The sequence below is a fragment of the Temnothorax americanus genome, unplaced genomic scaffold (assembly GCF_048541705.1).
Source record: "Temnothorax americanus isolate GAGA-0224 unplaced genomic scaffold, ASM4854170v1 Scaffold1, whole genome shotgun sequence".
Classification (NCBI taxonomy): Eukaryota; Metazoa; Arthropoda; class Insecta; order Hymenoptera; family Formicidae; genus Temnothorax; species Temnothorax americanus.
In genome coordinates this window covers 335463-362500 of record NW_027509230.1, presented here as the reverse complement: position 1 = coordinate 362500, position 27038 = coordinate 335463, and the positions used below count along the sequence as shown (strand labels likewise).

General features: G+C 36.2%; 5 protein-coding genes across 15 annotated transcripts in view; 4 read left to right on the top strand and 1 right to left on the bottom strand.

Moving 5' to 3' along the window:
• The first annotated feature begins 609 nt into the window (after positions 1–609).
• Apf (purine phosphoribosyltransferase family protein Apf) lies at positions 610–3064 on the top strand. Of its 2 annotated transcripts, XR_013256829.1 has the most exons (3): positions 610–843; positions 1166–2419; positions 2677–3064. XR_013256829.1 is itself a non-coding variant. In XM_077405378.1 (2 exons), the coding sequence occupies exons 1-2, from the start codon at positions 729–731 to the stop codon at positions 1480–1482; spliced, it is 432 nt and encodes a 143-aa protein (XP_077261504.1). In that variant the 5' UTR covers positions 610–728; the 3' UTR covers positions 1483–3064. The 2 variants fall into 2 exon arrangements, 1 of the variants encoding a protein (XP_077261504.1); XM_077405378.1 differs by having other exon boundaries at positions 1166–3064.
• Positions 3065–3736: 672 nt separating this feature from the next.
• The window catches only part of Socs36e (Suppressor of cytokine signaling at 36E), a 191152-nt gene continuing 167850 nt past the window's right edge, over positions 3737–27038 (bottom strand). Inside the window, exons 1-6 of one of the 2 annotated variants that reach the window (XM_077405223.1) lie at positions 7919–8190; positions 6719–7391; positions 6290–6603; positions 5952–6191; positions 4695–4961; positions 3737–4573 (exon numbers count right to left, since the gene is read on the bottom strand). In XM_077405223.1, the coding sequence (XP_077261349.1) occupies positions 4286–4573; positions 4695–4961; positions 5952–6191; positions 6290–6603; positions 6719–7199 (1590 nt within the window). In that variant the 5' untranslated portion in view covers positions 7200–7391; positions 7919–8190 and the 3' untranslated portion in view covers positions 3737–4285. Of the gene's footprint in view, positions 4574–4694; positions 4962–5951; positions 6192–6289; positions 6604–6718; positions 7392–7918; positions 8191–27038 lie in introns of those variants that run through there. The other variant, XM_077405231.1, reaches the window with a different exon arrangement.
• LOC143897076 (zinc finger protein 706) lies at positions 9469–12055 on the top strand. Of its 3 annotated transcripts, none has more exons than XM_077405411.1 (3): positions 9469–9605; positions 10372–10516; positions 10590–12055. In XM_077405411.1, exons 2-3 carry the CDS (start codon positions 10373–10375, stop codon positions 10677–10679), a joined length of 234 nt encoding a protein of 77 aa, XP_077261537.1. In that variant the 5' UTR covers positions 9469–9605; position 10372; the 3' UTR covers positions 10680–12055. The 3 variants fall into 3 exon arrangements, with proteins under 3 accessions (XP_077261537.1, XP_077261528.1, XP_077261546.1); XM_077405402.1 differs by lacking the exon at positions 9469–9605 and adding an exon at positions 9735–10033; XM_077405420.1 differs by lacking the exon at positions 9469–9605 and adding an exon at positions 10063–10216.
• Gnmt (Glycine N-methyltransferase) lies at positions 13220–17420 on the top strand. 4 transcript variants are annotated; one of them, XM_077405316.1, is made up of 5 exons: positions 13220–13375; positions 14676–15065; positions 15937–16072; positions 16218–16338; positions 16426–17420. In XM_077405316.1, the coding sequence occupies exons 2-5, from the start codon at positions 14732–14734 to the stop codon at positions 16711–16713; spliced, it is 879 nt and encodes a 292-aa protein (XP_077261442.1). In that variant the 5' UTR covers positions 13220–13375; positions 14676–14731; the 3' UTR covers positions 16714–17420. The 4 variants fall into 4 exon arrangements, with proteins under 4 accessions (XP_077261442.1, XP_077261455.1, XP_077261460.1 ...); XM_077405329.1 differs by having other exon boundaries at positions 13246–13375; positions 14704–15065; XM_077405334.1 differs by having other exon boundaries at positions 13259–13371; positions 14704–15065.
• The window catches only part of Eag (potassium voltage-gated channel protein ether a go-go), a 74806-nt gene continuing 65329 nt past the window's right edge, over positions 17562–27038 (top strand). For all 4 annotated transcript variants that reach the window (XM_077405052.1, XM_077405002.1, XM_077405044.1 and 1 more), the window contains exon 1: positions 17562–18337. The gene's annotated coding sequence lies outside the window, so the exon portion shown is untranslated. The remainder of the gene's footprint in view (positions 18338–27038) is intronic.

Below are 27038 nucleotides of genomic sequence, written 5' to 3'. Positions count from 1 at the left end.
TGGATCTTGAAAATATTGCCGATACAATATCAATGTTACAAATTAAAATTGCATTTATTTGGACTCGAAGACCATTGAAGACCATTGTTTGCGAGTATAAGAGGACCGGAAATATTTCGAGAAACATTCGTCAGATCGCACAAATGGATTTCCCATGAGTGTTTTTTGAATTCATTTCTACTCTACTTTCATATAATATATGTTTTATCAGGATTTTATAACGAATTAAGTCAATCTCGCAACTTGCTTCAGTTAGCGAGGTAATTTTTTTTTAATTTGCGTATATAAACAATATGTATCAGGTAATTAATTGCAAACTAACAAAAATGTTAAAAAAATTGCTGTCGTTTTTAAAATTATGGTTCTATTTCTAATAATACAGTCAATACGGATAAAAAGGGAATTATTTTGATTAGTTTTGTTACATGATTAAAAATCGTATTACTCGAAAATTCAAGATTGAAATTGTAGACTAGAAAAAGAAAACTGAATATAAATTAAATTCTATATTTCAAATCGCTATTTCGAAACTCTGCCCGTCTCGTTCCGATTGGTCGAATCCCGATGTGCAGCCTGCAATTTTTAACGCGCGAGTCGATATGTCGATGTCGATACGGGCTTCAGTTGGCTTCAGTGGCTTTATAGTAGCTTACAGTAGCTTCGCGAGTAATTTTTCGACATTTCCTACCGTTTCCGACCATCGGCCGTGATCGGTCGTCAATGTCGTCATGACGCTGCAGCAACGCGCTTGCGGTCTTGTAATTTTTCGCCGATTTCAAGGTACCATTCAGTATCTACTTATGCAGACATCCTACGGAGACCATCACTGGACGCCGCCTAAAGGTTAGCATATCTACATCGATACCGTTCGCGTTCGTCAGCTGACCGTTATCAAACGTTTTACGTTACCGACTTCCGACTTGGCGAACAAGTGGATTAAGGTTTCGTTCACATCGCGCGATTAAGCTCTTCGGAGTCGCGAGTCATATACATTTATTACACGATACATAAATAGATAGTCTAATATTTAAAAAAATGAACAATTATCATAATATATTTAATTTCTTTCATTACTATATATATATATGAATTTGTTAAGAGATTAATTAAGCTCGACTTGACTTGACGATGGTACGCTCGGTTGCCTCTGTCCCCTCTGTCTCAGGGCACGTCGACCCGGACGAATCCGATATGGAGACGGCCTTGCGCGAGACTCGAGAAGAGGCTGGCTTCGTGCCGAACGATCTCAAGATCTTCGAGGACGCTAGGCACGAGATGACGTACGAAGTAAAAGGGAGACCGAAAATCGTCATCTATTGGCTGGCGGAGCTGCTTAATCCGGACAAGCCCGTGAGATTGTCGGACGAGCATCAGGCGTTCGACTGGCTCCCGTTGCGCGAGGCATGTGATCGCGCGAGATACGACGAGATGCGGAAAGCGCTCAACGAATTCGATAAATACGTATCGCGAAATCTTGCATAGGTGTCGACGGTGCCGTACGTTAGGTTTCGTCTCGACAGAGAGAGAAAGAGAGAGAGAGACATATATTTATCTTGTCCAGTCATTTCTAATAATGTAAATTCGTAAATACTACTTCCACATTCAATGAAAGCAAACCTTTCGATTTAAAATTGCTTTAAAATGGTGTTATCGATGTATCACTTGTGTCAGGACCGTCAGGACCAGTCAGGATTGTAGGCCTGTTCGTTTTAGCTGAACTTGTTGCACGGTTCATCTTTCTCTTTTTCTCTCCAACGAGAGAAAAAGAAAAAGAGGAAAGACGAGTCGTGCAACAAGTTCAGCTAAAACGAACAGGCCAAGATGAGTCGGATTTATCGTAGTCGAGAATTGTCGAATACGTGAGACCATTTTAAACTTTGGCTGTAATTGGGTGCGTTCCTGCGTTCAGCCGATACTCCGCTAGCCTAACAATCGTGAGCAGTCGCTCGTCCTCCAAAGGAGAGGAAACGAGCGAAAACGAGCGACTGCCCACGATTGCTAGGCTAGCGGAGTATCGGCTGAACGCAGTGAACGCACCCATTGGTTGCTATGGGAGCCTAGCTTTCCAGAAAGCGACGCAAGTATCGTTTTATCTTTGTCACTTATTATCAGAAAAGAAAGATAAAACGATGCTTGTGTCGCTTGCTGGAAAGCTCCCTACGTACCCAGCAACCCAGGTCCTTATCGGTGCCGTGAACTCATGTAAACTGTAAACTCGTCAGACTCGTTGTCACTTGTCAGCCCAAACTCCAAAGTTAATTCGCAGAAGTTTGAGCTTGGAGCGATAATTAGTCACACACATTAACCATAATGGATAACGTTATACGAAGACTACGATCTTTTCTGCAATATTGGTACTTCCGATATACTCTCGTTACCGAGTTATACATGGTAGAGAAGTGGGAAAGGAATTTTATCAGTATCCTTTTTTTTTATTTATTACGATTATCGTAACCTTTAGATATATTCGACTCAAAATATCTCGACATTAACTAAATCGAGTTTTATGCGTAATAATGTAAAGTGATGAGTCGCATAGATAACATGTAACAATAATAAGCCATTAAAATACAATTAGTATAATGAATTTTGCAATTGTACATGTAAAACGTTACCCATCATTTGTAACCTTTTTCTGTGAGCAAAATCTATATTTTTCTTACATTAATACAACAGACATTTTTCTTGTGGTACTATTCTCTCTCTTCTTCGTCTTCAACTACAAAGTACTGCTACCAGTCACGCAATACGTAGTTGGAAATTGCCATTTGTAAAAATTACGTTCCAATGAATTCCACTTGTAAAACACTACTGTAATTATGTGAAATATACTAAAAATAAGTCCTGAATTAATCGTTACATTAAATTTAGCGTGCCATAGAATTTAGATACATAGGGATGCGATAAGTATGTATTATTAAGAACAAATGGAAGCCAAGAATTACATTGAAATCTTTGTTTTATCTCAAGCAATCTAGCAAAATTATGTTGAAATATTTCTTTTTTTTGTATTTTGTTTTGTTGATATACAAAAGCATGAAAATATAAATTTGTCAAGATCGCATTTTTAATAAATTAATTTATCCATCCATGTATAGAATCGCATGTTTACGATAGCCCAAGACGAGTAGTTCCTATTATCAAAGAAAATATTACTCAAATTGTGTAACCGACTGTAGTTGGTCGTTTTCCTTAAAAATGTATGATCGCCGTATCAGGAATCGAGACACGAGTAAAATATATATACACGTAATAAATATTAAATTTTTATTATTTTTTTTAATATTAAGTTCATTATACGAATAACCATTAACCGATACTTTTAACAATTTCTATAATATTATATACTTAGCAAATTTATCGATATTCAATGATTTGCATTGTTACTCCAAATTCAATTCACCGCATCTGATATTAACTCCACGTGTCGAAATTTAAAGAATTTACACAAATTATAGATTTTTGTATCTGGCAATGAGAAACGTCAACACAGACAGCTTTTGCCTAATATTTAACGTTATGAATAGGCACAATAGGAGTAATACGAACCAGATTTTGCAATGACTCTTTCTTCCGCTCTTTTTCTCTTTCTTTCTCCTTTTTTTCTTTTGTAACTTTAACTACGTATGAAAATTAAAACTATGACGACGTCATAGTTTTGTAGTAATAAAGACTAAATTGCCGCGCCTTTCAGGCATAAGTTTTGGTATCGTTCTATAAAAATTATCAATATACAAACTGTTCCCGTAACTTTAATTAAAATTAAAATTATACATGTTCAAAATAATGATTAAAAAATAATGTAGTTAGGAATAAAATAAAGAAATAAGTTTAGTAGTATAATAATAAGAACAATATCAATGATATTGAAGTTTACACGATACACGATTTCGCAATACACTGTGCGAGTGTAAGAAGCACTGCCATCCTGATGTATTTAGTATTTACATAGAGGATTACTAAACTTCGCCAAGTGAACATAGGCACTTGTCGCGCCTAAAATCACACTAGTTGAATCTTTTCTCTTTTCATTTTTTGTTTAAATTATATACTACGCCATCTCCCTCGGTATCTATTATCGCTTAAGACGAATACAATGCTTTTATTGCTAATATTGCAATGATATTCTGTATAACTGTGTGTCGGAGTCATGATATTCCTGGTATTACATGTTGTATGCATGTACCGCTCGCATTTGATACGGCAGTACAATAGTAAATATAGATAAAGAAACATAATTATGCAACATATAATAAAATTCTATCGAATATTAATACGAAGAGATTCATATCGGTAAACATGATATGGATCTACAGTCCATGTGCGAATCGTTTTCCGTGTCTAATCGCCTGACTCGCACTCTCTGCTTATAGTGGTACTCTTTGAGATAGCTCTTAAGTGTCTTTGGCAACTGCAGCTTGTTTATGCCATCATACGTTGTTCGCGTGGTTATCACCGCTCTGCACAGATGCTGCAGCGGAAATGCGAAATTGCGATGCAACGGAATAGTGAGCATGGGCTCGAAAAACATACAACACGAGGGGTCCTTGTAATGTTCGATTAAACCGCATACCTGTAAAACGGATATGGTACAAACGGATCATGAATTATACCGGATAATAGATAATTACATCTGTATATTGATTATCAAAATAAAATGAAAATACGAAATAAATATGAACAAGTATACGTACTGTTTCGGAAGCGTAAACTCCTGGATCATGCGAATCAAAACTAAACTTATGGTTCCATTGCTCGATCCGTGCGTGTAACGAGCGTCCATATTTACGGAAGCTCACGGAAAACAAGAACTCCTCCTGCGCGGAATCTCGGAGTAAGAAAGTACCCTCTTGCTTACCCTCCAATAAACGTTCTGCCTCATAACGATCCATCTTACCCCAATAGAAGGAGCAAGCTGTAATCGACCTTAAGTCTGGTACGAGACAATGGACATAATCGACCTGCGTTATGAAATTGTAAAGGAATGAATATAGAGCATGATTTATAAACGCGTATCAATACTTCAGGAGATGACTGTACGTATACTAGAAAAAAATTTAACCTTTGACAGACAACGTGGGGTCTGTCAGACCCCAGCGAGGGTTTGCGGCACTTGTGGCAGGACCATAATGTGGAGTCTGAGTGACTTAATTGTTATTTAAAGTCTAAGAAATAAAAAATATTTTTAATTTGATTCATCGTTCTATTAATATATGATTTATTTAACAGATTTAAGGTTATATTCTCCAATTGGTTGTGACATTTTTTAGTGATAATTATTTTATGGGATCCAACAAACCCACGAGACTCGCCGTGTAACTTTTACCCACGTTACCTGTCGAAAGTTAAAAAATGTATAAATTTATGTAAACGTAACACATACCGTGTACCTTCTGCCGCAATTAAATTTTTATTTTCCCATTTTTTGCATATAGTTTGTATAGATATAGAAGATTACACAAAACTTGTACACTATTTTTTATAAAATATTTCTACCAATAAAATTACTGTCAAATATATCTATTCTCTATCTATAATATGTTTAAAGTTATTAAATGAGATAAACTACTTTTTCGAATTAAAAAATATTGCTTAACCGGGACGAGTTAGCTGGCCAAGACTGCTCGATATTGGGCTTTGATAGCAAGATCAAACGTTAAATAAACGTTAGATCAAATCAAAATGTATTTGTAGCACAAGGTTTGTTCATTGTGGCTGAACTTGTTGCACTAGGGCGGAAAGTGTGCATTGAAGCAAATGTAATGGTATAAAAACTGATGCACAAACTGTAATGTATATAACCTCCGTGTTTATATATTATTATTATTTTTATTTCTTTAGCATGTGTAAATTGATCTCCTCCTAAAGTATTGATATGCATTTATAACTTATTCTTATATGAATCGAATATTAAATAAACATAAATTTAATCAGTGACACAAAGAGCTTACCTGCGTATGCGCGGGTCTCTCAATATTTGGAATTAACGTAAAGTCGATCTGGGATAAGGCTGTAAGAGCAGCAGCTTGAATACCGGCATGTGCTTGGAACAATGCCGCCAAACTGTCCACCGTTATTCCGTTAGGATGAACTTGTATTCCCATAGAATAATTAGGCCTATAACCGGGAGGAGGCTCGACGCCTTCCTCCATCTCTCGAGCGCGCTGCATTCGAGCGCGTTCGTCGCAATCCTTTTAACAAAGACAAAACAAAACCATTAATATATAGTGAAAGCAAGTCTTTAAGTTTCTCTTCGGTCTTCAAAAGCGATCAAGAAATAAGAACGTACTTCCATAGGAAATTCTTCGGGGTTAAATCGCGATAAATCAATTACAGGACTCGGTGGCAAAGGCCCGAGAACGGGACTTTGCGGAGCGCATCGACTATTAAACACGATGCCCGCACCCATGGGATGCTCCTCCGTTCTCCTATAACCGGTACAGATGCAATCAGAGTTACCATTCCCTTGGCCGGGAATAATGTCAGTGTTTTTTGAGCTTTTGCTCTTGGCGCAATTAAATTTCAATACCCAGTTGCTCCGTTTCTTTTTCGACGATAAAACGTGATTGCATATTGGGCTTTGATCCTTGTTGCGCTGTTTATCTAACGTGAGAGCGAACAAATTTGAGTTATCGCTGCGCACACGCACGCGCACACACACACGCTTGACGAGCAACAGAATTACGATAAATATGGGAGAAATGAATTCGATACATACTTTTTCGCTTTCCAAATGACAAAGTTTTGGAGGATCTTCTCAAAGGTGGATTTACAGGACTGTCTTCGGAACTGCTACTACTGTTGCTACCACCAGAACTACCGCAGCATACGTCCTGTTGTTGTCTAAATGACGGCTCGCACGCAACTTTACCATTGTTACAAATTTGCTTCGTATCCTGAGTTTCGACAGGTTGACTATACAAAGATTCGAATCTAGTATTATGGTTGTCTACATCTAAGTTTAAACGATCGTTGTCCAAATTCGCTTCTAGTTTACATTCTGGTCTGTTCGGCAGTATATTAGGATTCGTTACAGGTACATTGCCATTAGTCTCGTTTTCAGGCAAACTTTCATTGTCGTCTCGATTCACCATTTCCAAGGGCAACGGGTGACCAAGCGCATTAGCGCATATCTCGGTAGGCTGTCTTTCACCATCCATTCTAAACAAGTCTCTGAGACTAGCAAAGTGCTGTCCCATTATTAATTTGCACGGCAGGCATTTTATCGCCTTAACGATCCGTCGTCTACGCCATGATTGTAGAAACTATTCGAGACACACGTTGCAATCTCTAATTTGGCACAATGCCCTAACTTTTCACAGATTTTATATCCACCTAGCCACATGGAGAACGTTCCGTCAAAGAATGCAGTGGGTATCTCGCATTTTCACCTGTATTAACAATAAAAATCACTGTATAGCCATATCTACTAGAGAAATACTTATTTTTTTGTGAAATACTTATTTATAGTTTTGGTACGGTACGTAATGGATATCTATATATGTATTCGAATAAATGATTCATGCTGTTTAGTATCTCGAAATGAATTGAGGAGTAAATATACGTTTCACACATTAGCGGCACATTCTCGCCGTATTATTAATAGCCGAGTACAAATACCGTATCGCGCGTGATGATCTTGGATGATAAACGATATCTCGAGCGAAAAAAATGACAGGCCGAGTCTAAATTTGATCGTCATTAACACTGGTATAGTACAATTACATCAATTACTTATCGCGTGTGATCGATAGGATGATTCATCTCACGCACGGATTTCGTTATTAAAAAAAAGAAAAGAAGAAAAAAAGAGAGAGATAATAAAATTGTGATAACAGGCTCTCGAAAAAGTATCGAGTGATCCCTGACGGTAGGAACAGCCGGAGCAGGTCGAAACACGTTTAAACGAGTTACGTACGGGACAAGTGGACAACTAGCGAGCTGCGAGAGTAGAGACCCGCAGAGCGAACGCACGTCTGGATTTTACATCGCGACGACACCACCGCTAAGAATACACCGACGACACCACGGAAATTATGCTTTTCACCGCGACGCGACGACGTGACGACGCGACTCCCTCGTCGACCATCGAACATCGAACTCAGGCAACCAGAATTGTCAAAACACGTCCCGAGTGTCCCGACGAATCGTCAGCCATTTTCCCTAATTGTGACCATTGTGACGGGCCACTGGCCATGGAGTACACGTGCGCCATAGAGTACCGACCTGCCAAAAAAAATCGCGATCGTTCAGGTTCAGGTTCGGTTTTTAAGCCAACGACACGCAACACGATGTGACTTTACGCGATAATTGCAATGTAGCCAATTAAAGGTGCGAATTCATGGGACGCTCGTTTCAGCGTATCGCGAAATCACGTGATTTCGCGCTGACGCTAGCGTCAAGCAAAGAAATTAAATTAAATTAAATTTTCTCAGCTTTAGCGTCAAAGCCAAAGCAGCGCGAAGACGCCGAAATTTTGACGCTGTTTTCCTTTTCATGAATTTCAATTGACGCCGACGTCACGTGTGGTCATGCGACCTTCTTGCCGCTGAAAATGAGCGTCGAGCGTCAGCATGAAAAGGCACCTTAATACAAATGCTGCGTGCATTTCAAGCAATTTGCAATCGGGATCACATAATGCGAATTAAGTACGAGAATTTGCATTCTGTGCTGTGTGGGGTCAAGATATATACCATAGAAAATAGAAATTAGAAATGCTTCAAAGACAAGAGTAAATTTCTATGTTCCGATTGGTCAATCGGAAAGGAAGAATTTTAATTTCACGTTGATTAATAACGTAAATGATTCATCTCTTCGGAAGAAGAAAGAAAAGGATGGTATAGGGACGGTATTATTCACACAGTTCGATTTTACATTCAAAAGATCGTCTTCCTTCAAAACTGTCGCGAGTACCTTGAAATAAAAATTAATTTTGAACGAAAATAGGAAGCTCTGAATTCTAATGCGCGGTACTGAACGATTTTCGAAAAATATGATGTATACATTAATATGGATGCTTTTATTAGTTAATAATTGCGTATTAATTAAACAAATAAATTAGCCAACAAGTTATTTGCATTATAATGTTATTTTGTATTGTAAGATATTTCGAGAAAAATGTGCGTTAGGGATTATCTTACTTTGCTTACGTTTTATCGTGGGAATTATTTGGAATTAAAACGAATATAATTAATAAAAATAAACAGCTTTCGTAGTTCGCCAGTGATAAATAAATATATTTCAGTTTCTCGACTTAACTGGCAAAGTTTCGTACATCTTGTATGTACATCAACTAAAATTTACTAAAACAAAAATTTGCCGCGTTATTTTCACGGGAGACATGTGGAGACTAATGAAATATGAAATCGGTTCTGAATCGCCGAAGTGGAACGCTGCGGAACGTGGAAGGTGGAACTGCTAGAAAGGCACAAGCAGACTGGGCACAAGACACCGTTGTCGATTGTTGACTGTCGAGTGTCGAGAGCGTCGAGTCGAACGTCGAGCGTCGAGTCGAGCGACGAGTACAGTCGAGCATGGTCGAGCACGTCTACTCGCAGCAGTAGCAGTCGCAGCTCGCAGTACTCGCACTCGCTGTCTGCGGATAGGTAAAGCTGCACTATTTTACGCTATTTGCACCTGAAATGAGATAGATATGTGATTTACGTGCGAGGAAAGAGAGACGAGAGGGAGAGAGAGAGAGATTTGCCAGCACAGCAGGCACAGCTCCTAGATGACAATATGACAGACTCTGAAGCTTTCTCGCGGCGAGCGGCGAGATGCACCTCCCTCCTTCTCTTTCTCTCTCATTCTCTCTCTCGTCCTAAAAAGTTTTCCCTGCACTTTTTTTCCAGCGGTCGAAAGTGACCTTACCTTACAATCCTTACGTCTTGCTCAGGAGTCCGGGCCGAAGTAGCGATCGCGTCGCGATTATCCCGGCGGGGGAGGCACGTGAACGATTTTGACGCGAGTATTAAGTATTAATTTCGCAAATCTCTCACTCTTGGTCGGCAAATACGCACGTTTCGGCAGCTAGGTACAGTACAACATGGTTCTGTATTTTAATTTGAAAAGTGATAGCTGTACGAGATAAGAGACAGTGAAAGAGAGAGAGAGAGAGAGAGAGGGGGGACAACAGACAACTCGAGACAACTTGGCCTAGGAGCCTAGGAGCAACCGTTGAAGGATATGATTACATTGATTTGTTAAATTTGTCCTAGTAAAGATCCGTTAGTTAGATCCGTATTGTTGGCTAATATTCTAAATTTAATCCCGCGTGGTGTTAACAAACTCCGAAGAAAAACAAAGTTGTGCTGTTATCGCCAATATTTTATATTACATTCCCGCTTATCTGTGGACTCTTCTTGTTTCTAGAATGGCTCGTGGACAGCAGAAGATACAGTCTCAAGCTAAAGCGGCGGAAAAAAGCGCGAAACTGAAGAAACAGCAAGGACACAGTGCCAATGATCAAAAAAAGGCAGCACAGAAAGCGCTGGTGCACGTGTGTACCGTATGCAAAGTCAGAATCTTTGTTGTCTGTGGATTTTTCGAGACTTCTTCATATAGATTTGACGTAAATTCTTTATTTGCAGGCCCAAATGCCAGATCCTAAGACTTACAAGCAACACTTTGAAAATAAACATCCCAAGAACGAGCTGCCAGATGACTTGAAGAATATATGAGGGTACGAACTGTTGTACCACGGTGGGGATTGGGTGAGAACGCAGGAAAAATTTGCTGCAACCGACAAAGTGATATAGTTCAACATTCATCTGATCATTGCGTAGTTTGAGAAAATGAATTAAATCTTGTTAGTGTTTTAACTAATCTATCGCATTCAACAGATTGTTGGGCACAACTCAGAATGTTAAGCGTAATCGACGATTTACGATTTACTTATGGAAAATCTTGATTTGTAAACAGTTTTTGCATACGTATCGTATAATCAATACTTTTCACGTAAACGTTACATCTGGAGAGATTCTGTGTATATTTCTAAATAAAGTTCATAAATTTCAGGGCAAAATTCTGAAATATTTTAACGAAAGGAAAAACGCGGTATATCGTCGATTTTCTAATTCTATTTTACGAAGGAAGATAATTTATAAGAATAATATAAATGATTAGACAGAATATTAATTAAATCATTATTTATACATTTGAAAAAGCATTCTTGTCCAAGTTCTTTATAACGTGTTATCGCTTGAAAATATTTCTATTTGAATGAATGCGCGTTATAGAAAAATATTCTCGCATTATAAATTTTAATTTCATACTTCTTCGCGACAGGAATATTATTTTCTATCGTTATCTTTGTTGCATTTAATTAATAGTTGTATATTTTGAGGTATAAGTTTATAAAAACAGTTTTTAAATTATAAGAGGTTGAATGATACGTAACGGTCTTTAACTACATGACCAACTGCCAATTATAGTTGATTGTATTGTATGCTCTTTAAAATAAGAACGATCTAAGTGGGGATATATTACGTAAGTCAGCCTTCCCTTCACGTTTGTAGAGGCAAATATTTTTATTTCCGTTTGTAACGGGGCTTGTCATTCACATTATACCGGGCTATTCACAGACACACGCATAATTCCTGTTACAGAAAATATTAATAATAATGCATTTTATATGCTCGTAAAATATGTAGTACTTACAGTACCGTAATAAACTAAGAATAATTGATTCATCCTACATTGTTATGTATTTATGTTATTATAAGAAATGTAAGAATATTCTGTTGGCTTCAATAAAGAATCCATTATTCTTGGAATGTAATATTATTAACATATTTCAGAACGCAGATTCTTTCTTTAGATACGAATGCGCGAACCAAACGTCTGTTTTAACATTGAAACTTCATTACACACATATTGCGCAAATGTTGTGAAAGTACACATTCAGATCGATCGCAATTATCTTTCGCAGTTTTATTTGTTCGCTATCGCTGCATCATCAACTTGCGAGTCATCACTTGCGTCATATCAGAATGCGTTTTCTTGATAATGATGACGTTGTAATGATGACGTATAATAAACTCTGCGTTGCAACGTATTTCTCAGATAATGATATTACCAACGATATTCGCACATTGATATTTGTACAATTTCGTGATAAAAGTCTGTCGATTATTTAATACAGTCATGTAGCGAAGTAACCGGCACATTATAATTAGCTATTGGGCCAGAAATAAAACAGAACGCACTGAAATGGTGATTGATACAGCGAGCATAATTAAATAAATTAAAATTAAAATTTTATCAAGGGCTCAACGGATTAAGAAATCAAATAAAGGCAATAGAGATTACGAGCTGAGCTAAGTTTTTATGCTACAATTTAATGTTAAGACTAGTGTTGATTGTACATTATATATATATACAGGGAATAATTATTTAAATATATAGTGATGGCAATATCTCTGAGTGGCTCCACCTAATGAGAGCTCATTTTTTCCAACAATTTCCGAAGTTTCCGACATTTTTGGACATATTGTAAAATACATTAATAGGGAAACGCGTTAACAAGAAGAAAAATACGAGAGACGAGCTAGCGTTACTTGATATATATATATAAGTCAGTGTATATCAATAATTTAATATAATATTTACATAACTTCGATAACAGTCTATAAATTACAACTGAGATTGTGGAGAATTTTGTCAGCAAAGTTATATGTATTTGAGCCTAGATTTTAGCCGATAAATGTTATAGATGATGTAATATCTGTACATGTATTTTAGAAAATGTTAAAAGACAACTTTTAGATGTCTTAAGAAGACGTCTTTAAAACATGCGTCTTTTAGACGTGCGTGTTGTCTGAAAATGATTTGTTGTATACGTGAAAAAAGTGATCATAAGAATAGGAGCATTAGTATTGCATTGAATACTGATCGATTGCGAAGAGAGAACGCGAGTTGCAAGGATGACTAGCGATATTTAATTGACGCTCGAATACAAAGTGAAGGAGCGCTTGCTAATTGCTCGAATATTGCTATAATTGGCGACTCACGATCGCAATCTCGGGATTGTATCTACGAAAATTTTCTTCAAAGTCAGAGGATGTCACGATCGTCGCGATTGGTTGGGGTCGTTCGCTTTTATCTTTTATCAAATGTTATTAAACCGAATCGTCGACATCGCGCGAAAACTTACATCATATTGAGAAGTAATCCAGCGATAGAGTCATATTAGCACATTAGTGTATGAGTTCGCGTTATCGCACCGACTCTTATATACATCATAGCCGATAGGGTATATAAATGCGGCGATTGCTATATCATCGCGGCAGTCTTCATTTACGTGTAGTGTGCGGTTTTCGTATCAATATTCAGCGTCGAACGAGAGCTGTACGGTTTCGTCATCGTTGAATTGTAGGTACGATATCTCGTATAAGAGAGGAGGAAGTAACAAGTTCAAAAATGCAAATGAGCGGCTTGATCCACATTTTTCTTAAGAAGAAAAGGTGTAAAAGTTAAATTTAGATTTGCGCCAATTTCCATTCATTTTTTATCGTTGTAGTTTAAGTAAATTTAGATTTTTCCCAAGTTGTTAAAAAAGTGAGTTTGAACTCTTTAAATACGTTTTTATTCTGTAATTGTGAACCGAGATTTAATTTGCGAATTATTAGGAAATAAAGAAAAAAGAAGAATATATAAAGTAAGCGATGATGACAGCTAAAAATTGGAAAGTTATTCTTTCATGCCTAAGATTCATTTCTATATAATTCACTTGAACTTGAACGATTATTGCGCTAAAAGTCAAACCATACATATTATAGAACGATCCGTCAATCAATAAAAATAAATTATCGCGACATTTAAGACTGTACGAATAATTTGACGATTTCATCAATCTGACGTTGTCAATTATCAAATGTATCATATTGAATAGTCGCAGAGTAGTTGTTACATCAAAATTATCATCGAGAGCCATTATCATGTATATATATATTAATATTGATTGTTACAATGAATATTCCTTCCGCTGCACTGTCACTGCTCGGATTCCGGTGACGCGGAGTTGCATCATTAACACGTTTAATTACGCGACCGCTTCCGCGTTTAATCTTGTGCACCGAGATCGTCGCCCGCGCTCAATCAAGGTGTAAATAGAAAATGCTAAGAGACGACGGAATTATTCTCAACGGGCACGTGGCATCGGATAACATGGAAGGAGAGGTCACCCTTCTTTCATTTGCCATCGGTATAAACCTATTGCACGCTTGACTTATGTCAAGAGCCCTTGATAACATTACGCGAGATAACAATAATTTATGCGAAACACCGTGCTGACGAATAAGCTATCTGGCGAAGTCACTCTTGTAGATAGGAATTTGTGCCAGAATGCGCGATTAATCTTGGTTTCATTTAAAAAAGCAGTTAACATGTAGCAGTAACAAATAGTTAACGTGGGACAACATGAAAAGTAGTCGATTGAAATTATAGGTACGATAATTATAATCGGGATTAAATAATCTACATGCATGTGTGTAGTCGAGCAAATATAGTCACAAGAGAAAAAAATAATGAAAATAATAATGAAAAAAGATATAAAATACTCGCTATATTTTATGCATGACTATAGCGATTGAAACGACAAAGGCAAAATATCGACATAAACTGTATGATTTTTTTTTAATAAGTTAATTCTTTTCAACATATTTTTGTTTTCACAGTACAATTTATACCGCGTTGGTTCCATAGTTCTATCGTAAGGTCTCATTCCCTCGCGATGGTGGATTCCGTGTTTCGTACCCGTTCCCTCGGTACGGCAGCCGAGGGTGTCAGGGATCAGTACGCGGACGGCAAAGCGGCAAAGGTCTGGGAGGTTTTCATCGGCGACAAGAAACAACGTACGCAAAACTATCGGGACTTCCTGGTAGGGCTATTGCGGCAGAAGGGATGTCATCGAATATTGGATGTCGCCTGCGGTACCGGCGTCGACTCCGTGATGCTGCTGGAAGAGGGTTTCGAAGTCGTCAGCGTCGATGCATCTGACAAAATGCTCAAGTACGCGCTAAAATCCAGATGGGATCGTAGAAAGGAGCCTGCCTTTGACAACTGGGGTGAGCAGGTTGGACGTTTGATATTTCAATAGGATTCGATTTTTCGTGCTTAAAAAGATCTGAGAAAAATTAAAGAAAGATAAAACGCGGAAGATATATATTCTGCGAAATGTGAAGAGAAAAACAAGCGTTAATCATTTCACACAGAAACTCGAAATAACGTGTTGACGCAAAAGAGTTTTGGCTCTGAAGATTTAAGTGAATGTTGCAACAATGCAAGACATTGTACATTTAGCGCTATCGAGTGCATTTATGATGATCTTTTTGCGTATCGATAAAAGTTGTTATTGTTAACGCGTATGGGTTTACGCACAATCTAATAAAATGTTATTTATACACAATACATATACATATATTTACATGATCATTGTGAAATAAAAACCAGATAAAGCAGTTTAAAGCACGCGGTAATATATCGCTCGAAAACAGTCACCGGATGACCGGACTGCTTATCGTTATACTTAAAACTGGATTGCTTTATCAGTAATAGAAGTATATAGAAAGAAAGAATCTTGCTTATCAGCGAAGGTCAAACGCGACGTTTCGTTTTCTAGCTTGCTAGCCTTCGGCCTTGTGATTTCAATCACATATATTAAATTGAAAATGCGAATTATCTAATATGTCAACAAAATTGAAGCAAATATAATGATATCAAAAGTTATACTAATAATAATTAACAAACTATTTTAATTATTGGAAATTTAGATACTTTTAATTTTTAGAGTATCAAGGAATTATATTCGCAACAAAATCCTAACGAAAAATCTAAGAAAAAAAGCAAAGATTTTATTGTCGACGTCTAATTTAAGAGAATTTTATAAGTCTCTGCCGAGAACACCTTTACGATGATTATCATTTTCGATTGTGGCAGTGATCGAAGAAGCGAATTGGCTAACTCTACCCAGCGATATTAACCATCTCATTGGAGAAGGCTTCGATGCCGTTATATGTTTGGGAAACAGTTTCGCTCACATGCCCGATTCTTTTGGTGATCAGAGAGAGCAGAGGTATTAAATTTATCATATTAGATCGTATTAGATTAGATTATCTATGGTTGATATTTCGGAGCATTGATTCTCACAAACTTGCGAAATCTGAAAACTTGATGGATTAATATATGTCAATTATTTATACAATATTTGATTATTCTAGACGAGCTTTGGCGAATTTCAAACGTTGTGTAAAACCGGGAGGCTTACTGCTCATCGATCACAGGAATTACGATTACATCATCAACACCGGTCAAACTCCTTCAAAATGCATATATTATAATGTAAGTGAACATTAGAAGAAAATATTACACTCTTTCATTATTTGGGAAAAATTTTACGTTAAAAACTGCCAACTTTTTGTATTGCAGAGTCAGCGTATGACGGACATCAAGACATCAGTGCTTTTTGTTTCCGGAAAACCAAAGATTGTTATTATGGATTATATGATCGCTCTGGACGAGGAAGACAATGACAATCCCGAATATATTAGCGAATTCAGGCTGTCATATTATCCTCACAGATTGACAATTTTCCGCGACATACTAACCGAGACGTTCAGCCACGGGACGAAACACACCATTTACGGTGACTTTAAACCGCTCAATCAGGTCGACCAACCCGGGTTTTACATTCACGTACTGGAGAAGCAACGTTAAAGTGAGACATCGATATAGACAGTCACTGTAACTACGTGACTTTTGTTTTTAAATATCATCAGTTTTTCGGAACAAACTTTTCGCATACAGAATGATATTCGACGTAGAATGTGTTGAATCAATAGGTTCATGAAATCACGAGAATTTCGCGCGCCGCGCATGAATCTTGAACAAGTGAATAAGTTTCACGATTCTAGAAAATATAGTGTAGAGAATGCAGATTATTTGGAAAAAGCTCCCGTCGAGGCTCCCGTTTTCAGATTCAGAAAGTTTCTGAAACTTAATCGTCAATGAGAGAATTTCTCGGAGGAAATTGCAATGTAACTTTGTTCTTCGCTTGCCTTTTACATGTGTATTCTTGTTCAAATCCATTCAAAAAACACTGTTCATTTCGTAAACAATACTCATTTTTCTTAGAGGCATTTCTAATGAAAGCGAATAATTGAATTGTGTATTTGTCTCGAATGCTCTCTCTGTGTTAGCTTTGTTAATATTGTTTTCACTAGTAACGTAGTGTCCTTAATAATTTAGTAGAATATATATGTTTGCAAATTATTATTTTATAACGACAATAATAATTAACAATAAGAATTAACACGAAAAAAACTGAAACACATATTACAAAGAAAAATTGTTAATACTCATTGTGTTTGATATCGAAGTAAATATTACATTTTGTTCGTGGTTAATCACGATCACCATTCGAATTGAGTTTGCGTTTACCTATATATTACTGAGTTTCGTGTTGCGCGTTTCATGTGTCAGCGGGTCACGTGCATCCCCTTGGCAGTGAAAAGGTTCCATCAGGCGTGGAAATTGCTCGCGGCTATCGTTACATCTGGTACGTTACACTGACCGACTTTTAGCTGTAAACGAGTCAATGGTTGGTTTGTCATCAGATTACAAAACCAATCAAACCCAATGTAATTCGACTTGGCGTTAATCGGACCCGTTTTCTAGCGTCGGCCTTTTCGGTATCGCTAGCTGAAGGAGAAATTCGACGACGACGCGTTGCGGCGGGCTAGAGTCTAGAGCTAGAGAAAAAGGGCGAGACAACCGGGGTTGCGCGCCGCGACGCGACGCACCGCGCTGTTGTGGGTCTGTGAGTGGGGGATATGGTGTTTCTTCTTTCGGGGGTAGTCAGCGCCGCCAGCACGGCATCACGCAGGGTGAGGGTGAGTCTCAGTTCTCAGTCTCCACTCGGTCATCCTGCCGAACGGATGAATTTGGGTGAATTGGAGGAATCTATCTATTCGCGCGTACACGCTCGTTCTCTCACACAAAATTCCACTCGAATTCGGTTTTTCCCTACTCCCTTTGACCTTTAGAGAAAGGTTGGTCAGCTTCGGCTCGCGGATAATTTGTTACTTGAACACAGTGTTTGTATCTCCTATCCGCCACCAAGATATATAAGTATCGGGTGCGATTCGTGCAATTTTTGTGTGGGAACGTGGTGCCGTAACCGGTCAGCGCGCGTGCACCCCACGACGATCGATCGACTCGGGATTCGGGATACGATACGATCCAGAGAGGCGATGGACGGAACCACCCTCCTACGAGACGACATAGGAACTCAACGAGATAAGGAACTCGAAGACAGGGAACAATAATATACGTGCTACTGGTACGCGATTATATATGGCACGATCGGATCGCGATTGCTCGATTTGCTCCAATCGCTCCGATCGCGCCTGATATGCGCCGGCTTGACGTTATAAAGCTTATCGAGAAACGGGTCTATAACGGTCGCGCCGCGTGGCATGTGACCTAGCTCGAAACGATCGTTCTTGCTCGGTCCCGAACTGCTGCGTGAGGCGCGAGGCGTGAGGCATGAGGCATCAAAAATTTATCGCGTTTTTTGTAATCATTATCCTTGAATTGAAAGATATAAGTAAACGATCGCCAGAATTTATGATCTGCCAATTAAATGTTTTTAATGGGGGGATTGGTAACTAGCGATAACTTGCTTTTGTTCGTATTAGAGACATGTATGTCCGCTGCTATTCAATAATGCCTGGACTTCAATAGTGCCAGACTAGAGTCAAGCTCAACAGGGTCTTCTTTCCCCCTAATTTTTCCAAGCCCGTTTTCCTTGCATTATTGAATAGCAGTGTACATACATATATTGGAGAACAGGTGAAACCGGGAGCACAAGAAAGTAGATGAATCCTTAATCGTAATCTCGAGAGATGACGAATGTGTTATAATACGCGGAGAATCTGTATATATACTATCTCTTTCTCTTTCTAGTTCTTGATTTTTTCTTACTTGCAAGTAAATCGTCTCAGATTGTGTTACAGAAAAATCATAGAATAATAATATTGACCAAATAGTTTGTCGTTAACAAGGATGCGGATAATTAAATTAAATTTACGTTATCAGACAAAATCGTATTCTCAAGAATGTTGATTCAAGTATATATGACAGAATATTGATGATATCTTTATTTTTAATGATATTAATTAACTTGTTTGAACAATACATACGATAATATATATAGATTTAAGATATATTATACTACTAATATTCGTTATGATGATTCACAAACGATCGTCCATTGTTTTACTGATTTTGATTGATGCTTAATTATCAAGCTAATGATCATATAATATGTTGCTCATTCGATGAATTTTAACATTGTTATGTTACCTAATATTAGAAATTACATCGAAAATAAGAAAAATGACAAATGTAAGATTAGGCAACTAATAACTTGATAAAAACGGGAACTTAAAATTTCATCGTCATTTAACGGGGAATTATTTTTCGTTTAAAATCGCGACGATTTTGAATCTTGATGTTATTATGAATGTTTACCATCGACTTTCATTTCTTCAACTTTTGAGAATATATTATATGTACATATGGAGGGGTAAAAGTTATAGTGGTGTAAGTCAAATTTTTTGAAATTTTTTCTCGCGTGCATAGATGCAATCTATACAATATATAAATTGCATCTATGCACACAAAAAAATATTTTTAAAAATTTGATTTACTGACCACTGGTTTTTACCCCTCCATATAATGCGTTTAAATATTTGAACGTGTTGAATTGAGGCAGCCTCAGATAGTCGACGGTTTTATGGGAACGAATAAGCAACATCGAGTTCTGTCGGCTGTCAAGTGTCGACGATCGAATGATCTTAGTTTTATTTCGCATGGCAGTCACCTGACAGCGTCGCATGGATACGACCGAACTTGAGACTAGTGCAATTCTTATGAAACTGCACTTCTTACAAATCTGTTAATCTGTCTTGTTAATGGGGAAACTTTGTTTAAGAAAGTAAAAAAAATGCTCATGAATATTCGTGCGTTTTAAGCAAACTTTTCATTTTGTGATCGCTGCTAAACACAATTGAATATTATATTATAATACTAAGTATCTTATATTTTCATACGTAAGAGTCATTAAATCAGTTAACGCATATAATTTAATCATGATGACAACAATATTCCGTTTGTGTTTGTTAATTAATTTAGTTCTGATTTTTTGTCGTAGTTCATGTTTGAAATTTATTACAAAATTACTATTTTGTAATTGACAATTCATTCACAATCATTAATTTTAACACAATCATTAAATCACATAAGTATGGTAAGCAATTCAAGACGTTTGTAATGGAAAATGCTGACGGTACTGCTGTCAGTAGCATACCCGTATGCTAATATGGAAAGACATCACGATATTTTTATGTTTCCACCCTTACTTGTCGAGTATGATGGCTTAGCAGAGATCGGAATGCATCATAGTCGATTGCGCTTGAATAGGAAGTCTCTCAATCTTACTCTCCAAGGAAACTAAAAGACGCGGAAGTCAAAGATATCCGCCAAGTTTCATCAATTAAAGCTGTTATGTTGAACTCTGATACCTTAATATTCTCGTTATCGAATAGTGGCTTGTAATTCATTGAGAGTTACAAGTATCTACACGATGTCGTTAATATATCAGTAATCTATCGCTGACTTAAGTTTCGTTTAACGTATATCACGTTCTTATATGATTAATAGATATAATTTCAAGCTACTTTTTCGACACGATAGAGTGTATTTTTTTTGTTAAAATAAAAAGACGTGAATCAAAAGACATTTTCTCTGAAAAATGTAGCATTTTCTTCGAAAATGTATCGCTCTAGTAATGTTTGGTTAAGTGCTTGAAATGCTTCTGATTATTTCCTTATTTTCTTTTCTGTATATCCACTATGACAAGTTGGCGAAAGAAATGCAATGAATCGTTTGACCATATTCGAATGGAAACGTACATAAGAAGAAAAAGAGATAGGTAGCATCCGATGCAGTCTCTTAAATAAGAAATTAAAAGAATTCGTGATTTAATCGAATCTATGTGGAATCAGTGATCCGCGTGCTGATCTGTGGTAGCCGAAATGTTATTTCTCGCAATATCAATTTCTCGATATAATAATGTTAAAATAAGAAATGAGAAATTATTCTCGCCAATATCCGCATTATAAGTTCGTCTTACCTAATTTTTTCTTTTGTGGATTTTCCTTAAAGATATTTTTTTATTTTTATTATTATTTTTTTATATCAATTTTTGTAATTAATATTAATCTTTCGACATAATTTTAAATATTGTTACTTTAATGCTAATATTTACGATGTTGGACAAAGATTATTACAGAATAACTTTCGCACACTATATTTATATTAAATGCAAACAATTCGCGTGTAAACAATTTATATTCGTAAATATAATTGCATTTGTTGTAAAATGTTTAAAAGTGCAAAAGTTTGACGAAAGTGGAGATGATTTGATCTGACTGATTAAAAAACAAAATGCAACAAGGAATTTCCTGGACTTTCATTCAGTTTCTATCGATTAAGCGAGGAGAAAATCCTCACGAGCTTTTCCGCTCGATGTTTTCGTTTGCCCTTTACTATCATACTAGCTTTTTCATACAAAGAAATATCTCCAATTTTATCTTTCACGTTTTATCATCTATCCGTTACACACTATTGATTCAATTTTATAAGTTCGTCAACATAGTACGTAGTAGGTACATATCATATAGTTAAACTCAGCAGTTCTCTTTTCTTTCTCGCTATCGATATAATCCATTTTGTAATTCATTCACATTTTTTAACATTTCTTTCTTTATCTATACTATAAACCTAGTAGATTTTGATCTTTTTTTTTTTTAACGCGGGGAAATCTACTACTGGAGATCTCAGGCCGAAGACCGATTTGCCCAGTAGCCCCTTCAAGAAGGGGAAGACCCCCTCGCCTCCGGGAAAAGACGAGCGGAGTGCCGGATTTTTACCGGCTAAAACCCCGCGGGCGTCCCTCTCGGCACGTTTAAGTGAGGGGGCAGCGGGTAGCGCAATGATTCGTCCGCCGCCCCCTCCAGTAGATTTTGATCTAGGGATATAATTTTGTTACTTCTGTCCTGTTTTATGTTCTGTTTAGATATATTGAATTAATATAATAACATATGTATTATATATTATATTAATGTCATATGAATCATTTTTATAGTTTTACTTATACATATATAAACAGGATGAATTAATGATTCACCCTATATATCGTTATTTTCTTTCTTAAATTACCTATGCTGCAAGCATTTATAAGATGTAAAAATTTCAAAAATCTTTTTGCATGAAATATTTTTTTTCTTGACTAATCGTGTAATATTTCGTTAATTTATTCGATTGGATTCATATGTTGATTTGTGAAATCAAATGATTCTAATTAATATAGCTAATTTGGAGAATATATATTATTTTAATCGAAAATTGGATTTTAATTTCTATAAACAGTAAAACGGCACTATAAGAAACAAATTGTATAAAAGCCTGTTAAGACTGTGGACAATATAAAAGGGCGGAGAGAAAATAGAGAAGTGTATTTATATGATCTCGAATTTTTAGTGCGGACGCGGACGCGAAGTCGTTGTATGACGCTGCAGGGTGCAATTTTTTGCATGAGCGTCATGTCATTCAAATATCGGATCGTGTCTGAAAATAGGCCAAGTGCATTACAAAGAAAAAATAAAAAAACTGAGAATTTAATTTAGTGAGTTTCATTTTCGGAACATGTAGAACGTATTTTACATTTCATGTTTTGACTGCACTTTTTCTAGTTTGACGCTATATAACTTAATCTAGCGAGCTATTTGTCTTTGCTGTGACAACTGTGTGTAATCTTAATCTGCGAATATTTCACATATCAATCTTTGTGATGACGAGCCGATCCATGGATTAACACTGATACAGCATCGCACGTATAATAAACACATCATGTTTTAACGTTTTTACTGTAAAATAATTAATCTTTATATATTAAAATACATATTTTATCTCTCTAGAAAAATTGTTACTTAAATTAATAGAGTATCTCTCTTATTAAAAATAGTATAAAAATATTTTCGATTTTTTGTTAGCTGAATTATTTGATGTGGAGCAGTATGATGATAATAGGGTTACTTAACATAATTATAGCATATTAATACAATTAGGAACTTTTTAGTCAGATAACGAAGTAATTATATTAAATTTTTAATCAAATGCGTAATAAACGTAATTTTTTTATATCTTTTTGCATCTTTTTGCATGAAAAAAAAAAATAAATTCTTGGTACTTGGACTCATTTATTTACAAAAATTGCATGTTTGTATCATTTCTTTCTTTTGCTCTGTAGATGAATAAAACTTTAATCGAATAGCGCGTACTTATCTACTTTCTCAGTTTTTGCCAGTAAACGATACTTTATGATATCTTTCTATTTGTCCCGTTTTACATTTTTCTTTCCTTTACAACGCATTCTCGTGACAGTCGACTAGTAAATTCATCGCATACTTAAATGCTATATTAAATTCGCGTTATTCTACACAAGGCGTGTAGAATAAGAAGTAAGAAGCGTTTTTATGTAGGAGGTCAAAACGACGATAGCAAACGCCGACAGCAATCTCGGCACCGTGGATTCTTCCGTTCTTTCCGAAGGTCATCGGAATTGTAAATCAACTTTTTTTCGGTGTTTCCCTACTTCTCTGCGTTTTACGCCACGAAACATGCGCGACGTTATTTAGCTCGGTGTGACATCGCCAGCAGTAGCAATTATTGTTAGAAGCAACGCGTTCTCAAACGACATCGGATTATCGGAAAGATAGCAAAGTCTCTGACTTAGGTTTCGTAAAGATATTAATCTGACCACCTTCTTCACACGAAACGAGATCATCTTTGTTACATTCCGGTGCTAAAAGAATTTTATGACATGTTTTATTCCTACGACGTTCAGAGACACGCCATTCGTAACATAATCGATATACAAAGTATAATAAGCAGACAAATACTTCAAGCTTTAAGCGATAAATGTGAATATTCTAAGAAAACATATATAAGATATATGCAGGGTGAGTTTTTTATTTTGTGTGCCAATTATCTCCACCAATTATCTCGGAAAGTATTGGTTTATTGGAAAAATGTTTATAAAAGTTAATAAAAGTTGGAGGGTTCAGAGAGAGCTAATAATCTTATTAGATTTTAGGTCCGGGACTCTTGTTCGATCCAGTAGAATCCCAAGTTAAATTTTTTTAATGAAGTTTTTTATTTAAAAAATTTGACTTGAGTCCTACTGGATTTAACACAGACTTCGGACCCAAAATCTAATAAGATTGTCCATTGGCCCCCTTTGAACCCTCCAACTTTTATCTGAAACATTTTTCCAATAAACCAATACTTTCTGAAATAATTAGCGAAGATAATTAGCACACGAAATAAAACTTACCTTGTATAATATATATATATATAGCAGAAATAACATAATTACAGATAATCATTACCAGTTATTAATTATATCACTATTCTAAACAAGATGGTATAAAACTGTAATTATTAATGTTATATGCATGTGATAATACATGATAATACGCACACACACACATTACTTTCATGTATTTAATTTGCAACAATAAAAACGAGAATCAGTACTTTACAACACAAAGTAATATATTAAAGATTGCCAATATTGTAGCACACTTTGTTTTTGAAGAATTATAGGAATTATATAGTTTCAGGTTATTGAAAGTCGTTAATTTAGGCGATCGACTGGAACGCTTTGTTGAAAGTTTCTGCTTAAGCGCAGTTCTGGTGAGTTAACTTACAAAGTATCGGTAAAAGAAAATTAATGAAAAATCCAAACGCAAAATACATTCATATAACAATACGAATGTTTGATCGATACATAAAAAAATATTTCAATTATTTTTAAGAATAATATCTTTTAATGTTATATAAAATTACATTATGAAAACTTTTTATTAAAAAATTATATAATTATAGCACGAATTATGTAGCAACTATTTCAACTTATGATTGCTGAAATACATTCCTTGAGAATCGGACATGATCTTGGTAGATTCCTTATTGCTTAAGCAGTTCAGGAGTTTGCTGAATGCCAACAGGCGATTCAGCGAGCATTGTTCGAGCATGGGACAAATACCTTCTGGCAATTGGTGTAAGGCAAATGCAAAGGGAAGGCATACCCTTCGTATAGAAAGGTCGATCGATATATGATGCTCCTTCGAAATGAGAGAGGTCGCTTCTTCGAGCATATCAGCAAAATAGTTTGGCTAAAGTAATTGCCATGGCCAATGATGAATCGAACCTTGTCTACGAGGTGAATGAAGGTTCATAGCTTTCACTTTAAAAGTCAGAAAAAGTAAGAAGGACTGAAAGGCAAAGGAGATACAATTGAAAGCCATATTTCTGTCATCCGCGATCAATTCTATACAAATTTACAGCTATATGCTATTACTTATTGTTAGTTGTAGGTCGGTGAAATTCCTAATTAATTATCGATCGCATTTGGTGGCGTACGGGCCGTAACAAGATTCAGTCATCTCGTCACACTCGTTACAGGATGAAGGAAATAACTTTTAATGTTTACACGAGTTATTAATGCGTGCAATTATTAGCTTAACTTGGAAGCCGTTCCTTCTTTTCCGTTTTGTGTTCTCTTTGTGAGTCAATTATACAGATCAGCTATGTGTAAAGATCTTTTTCTAATAACTTATTAAGGTTTTTAAATACTTCAAGACATTGAACATCGTGCTTTTCTACGCTTTTATATTTATCCATTCACTTGTTCGTCCATTCTATCATTCTCGTCGATAATCTTATAAACTGATGTGTGAATAATTAAATGCCGATGTAATTGTATAATTAAAATCAAAGAATCAAAATATACTCCAAATTAATCACATAATAAAACTTAATGCGTTAAACAATCAATTTAGTAACAAAGCCATGCGATCCATCAAGCCTAGGTCTTTTTGGCAGCACCATATTGGTTTCTGTATGCATATATACTATATATATATATATATATATATATATATATATATACATATATACATAATGTTACGCCCGTGCTGGACACTGAGTAGAGAAGTCGGGAAAGCTGTGAAGCGCGCTCCTTGACAACGGGAGTTTGTTTATGGATTTATTGATTTTCTGTCTGGCGGATTTTTGGAATCCGCACGCGTTCTGTTTTACGAGCTTGGAATAAACGCATTTCTTAAATTTTTTTGAGTTCTCTTTCCTTTTGCGATTTCCGCGAAATACGTGCGCGAGTGTGGAGTGCGCGATAGTGTTACGGCGGCGAGCTTACTCGACGAGCGTAACAATATAAATTTTCCAAACCACTGCGAGCCGATTAAATTTTCGGACTTAAAACACAGTAATTGTTATAATTAAAAACCCCTTCCCATCCGGAATTAAATCGACTCGATTTAATTATCTAAAAACTGTAAAGAAATTTATTGCGAAAAATATTACCTCAACCAGGAAAATTTATATGTATATATATATATACATATATGTATACAATATATAGTATATATGCATACAGAAACCAATATGGTGCTGCCAAAAAGACCTAGGCTTGGATCGCATGGCTTTGTTACTAAATTGATTGTTTATCGTTACGATCCTATTTCTCTTCTTATTATTAATGCGTTAATTAATTGAATATCCTATATATATATTTCACTCAATCCTTATTTTACTTTAGAATGATTTAGAAAATTGTATATTGCATATTGTAGTTTCCAAAAAATCAGTAACGCGGAATTGTGCAAATGTATACCTATTTAACAATTGCTCGCACTCGCTGAATTTTCTTACGTTGTACTTTGCCATAAGCTTATTCAACGATCGCGGCTCGTCTCAACGGGGTCGTTCCGCGGTTACATAGACGATGATGATGCGTGGACCACAAATTAAGAAACATACGACGCGGATCGATCGATCTCCAGAGAAAATGAAAAAAAACTAGTAAAGCGTAGTACCGTGCCAAAAACGTTCCA

Coding starts and splice junctions, on each gene's coding strand:
- LOC143897076 (XM_077405411.1), top strand. CDS start 10,373: ATGGCTCGTGGACAGCAGAAGATACAGTCTCAAGCTAAAGCGGCGGAA. Junction 10,517..10,589: donor ACGTGTGTACCGTATGCAAA/GTCAGAATCTTT, acceptor CTTTATTTGCAG/GCCCAAATGCCAGATCCTAA.
- Gnmt (XM_077405316.1), top strand. CDS start 14,732: ATGGTGGATTCCGTGTTTCGTACCCGTTCCCTCGGTACGGCAGCCGAG. Junction 16,073..16,217: donor GGTGATCAGAGAGAGCAGAG/GTATTAAATTTA, acceptor TGATTATTCTAG/ACGAGCTTTGGCGAATTTCA. Junction 16,339..16,425: donor CAAAATGCATATATTATAAT/GTAAGTGAACAT, acceptor TTTGTATTGCAG/AGTCAGCGTATGACGGACAT.
- Apf (XM_077405378.1), top strand. CDS start 729: ATGACGCTGCAGCAACGCGCTTGCGGTCTTGTAATTTTTCGCCGATTT. Junction 844..1,165: donor TCACTGGACGCCGCCTAAAG/GTTAGCATATCT, acceptor CCTCTGTCTCAG/GGCACGTCGACCCGGACGAA.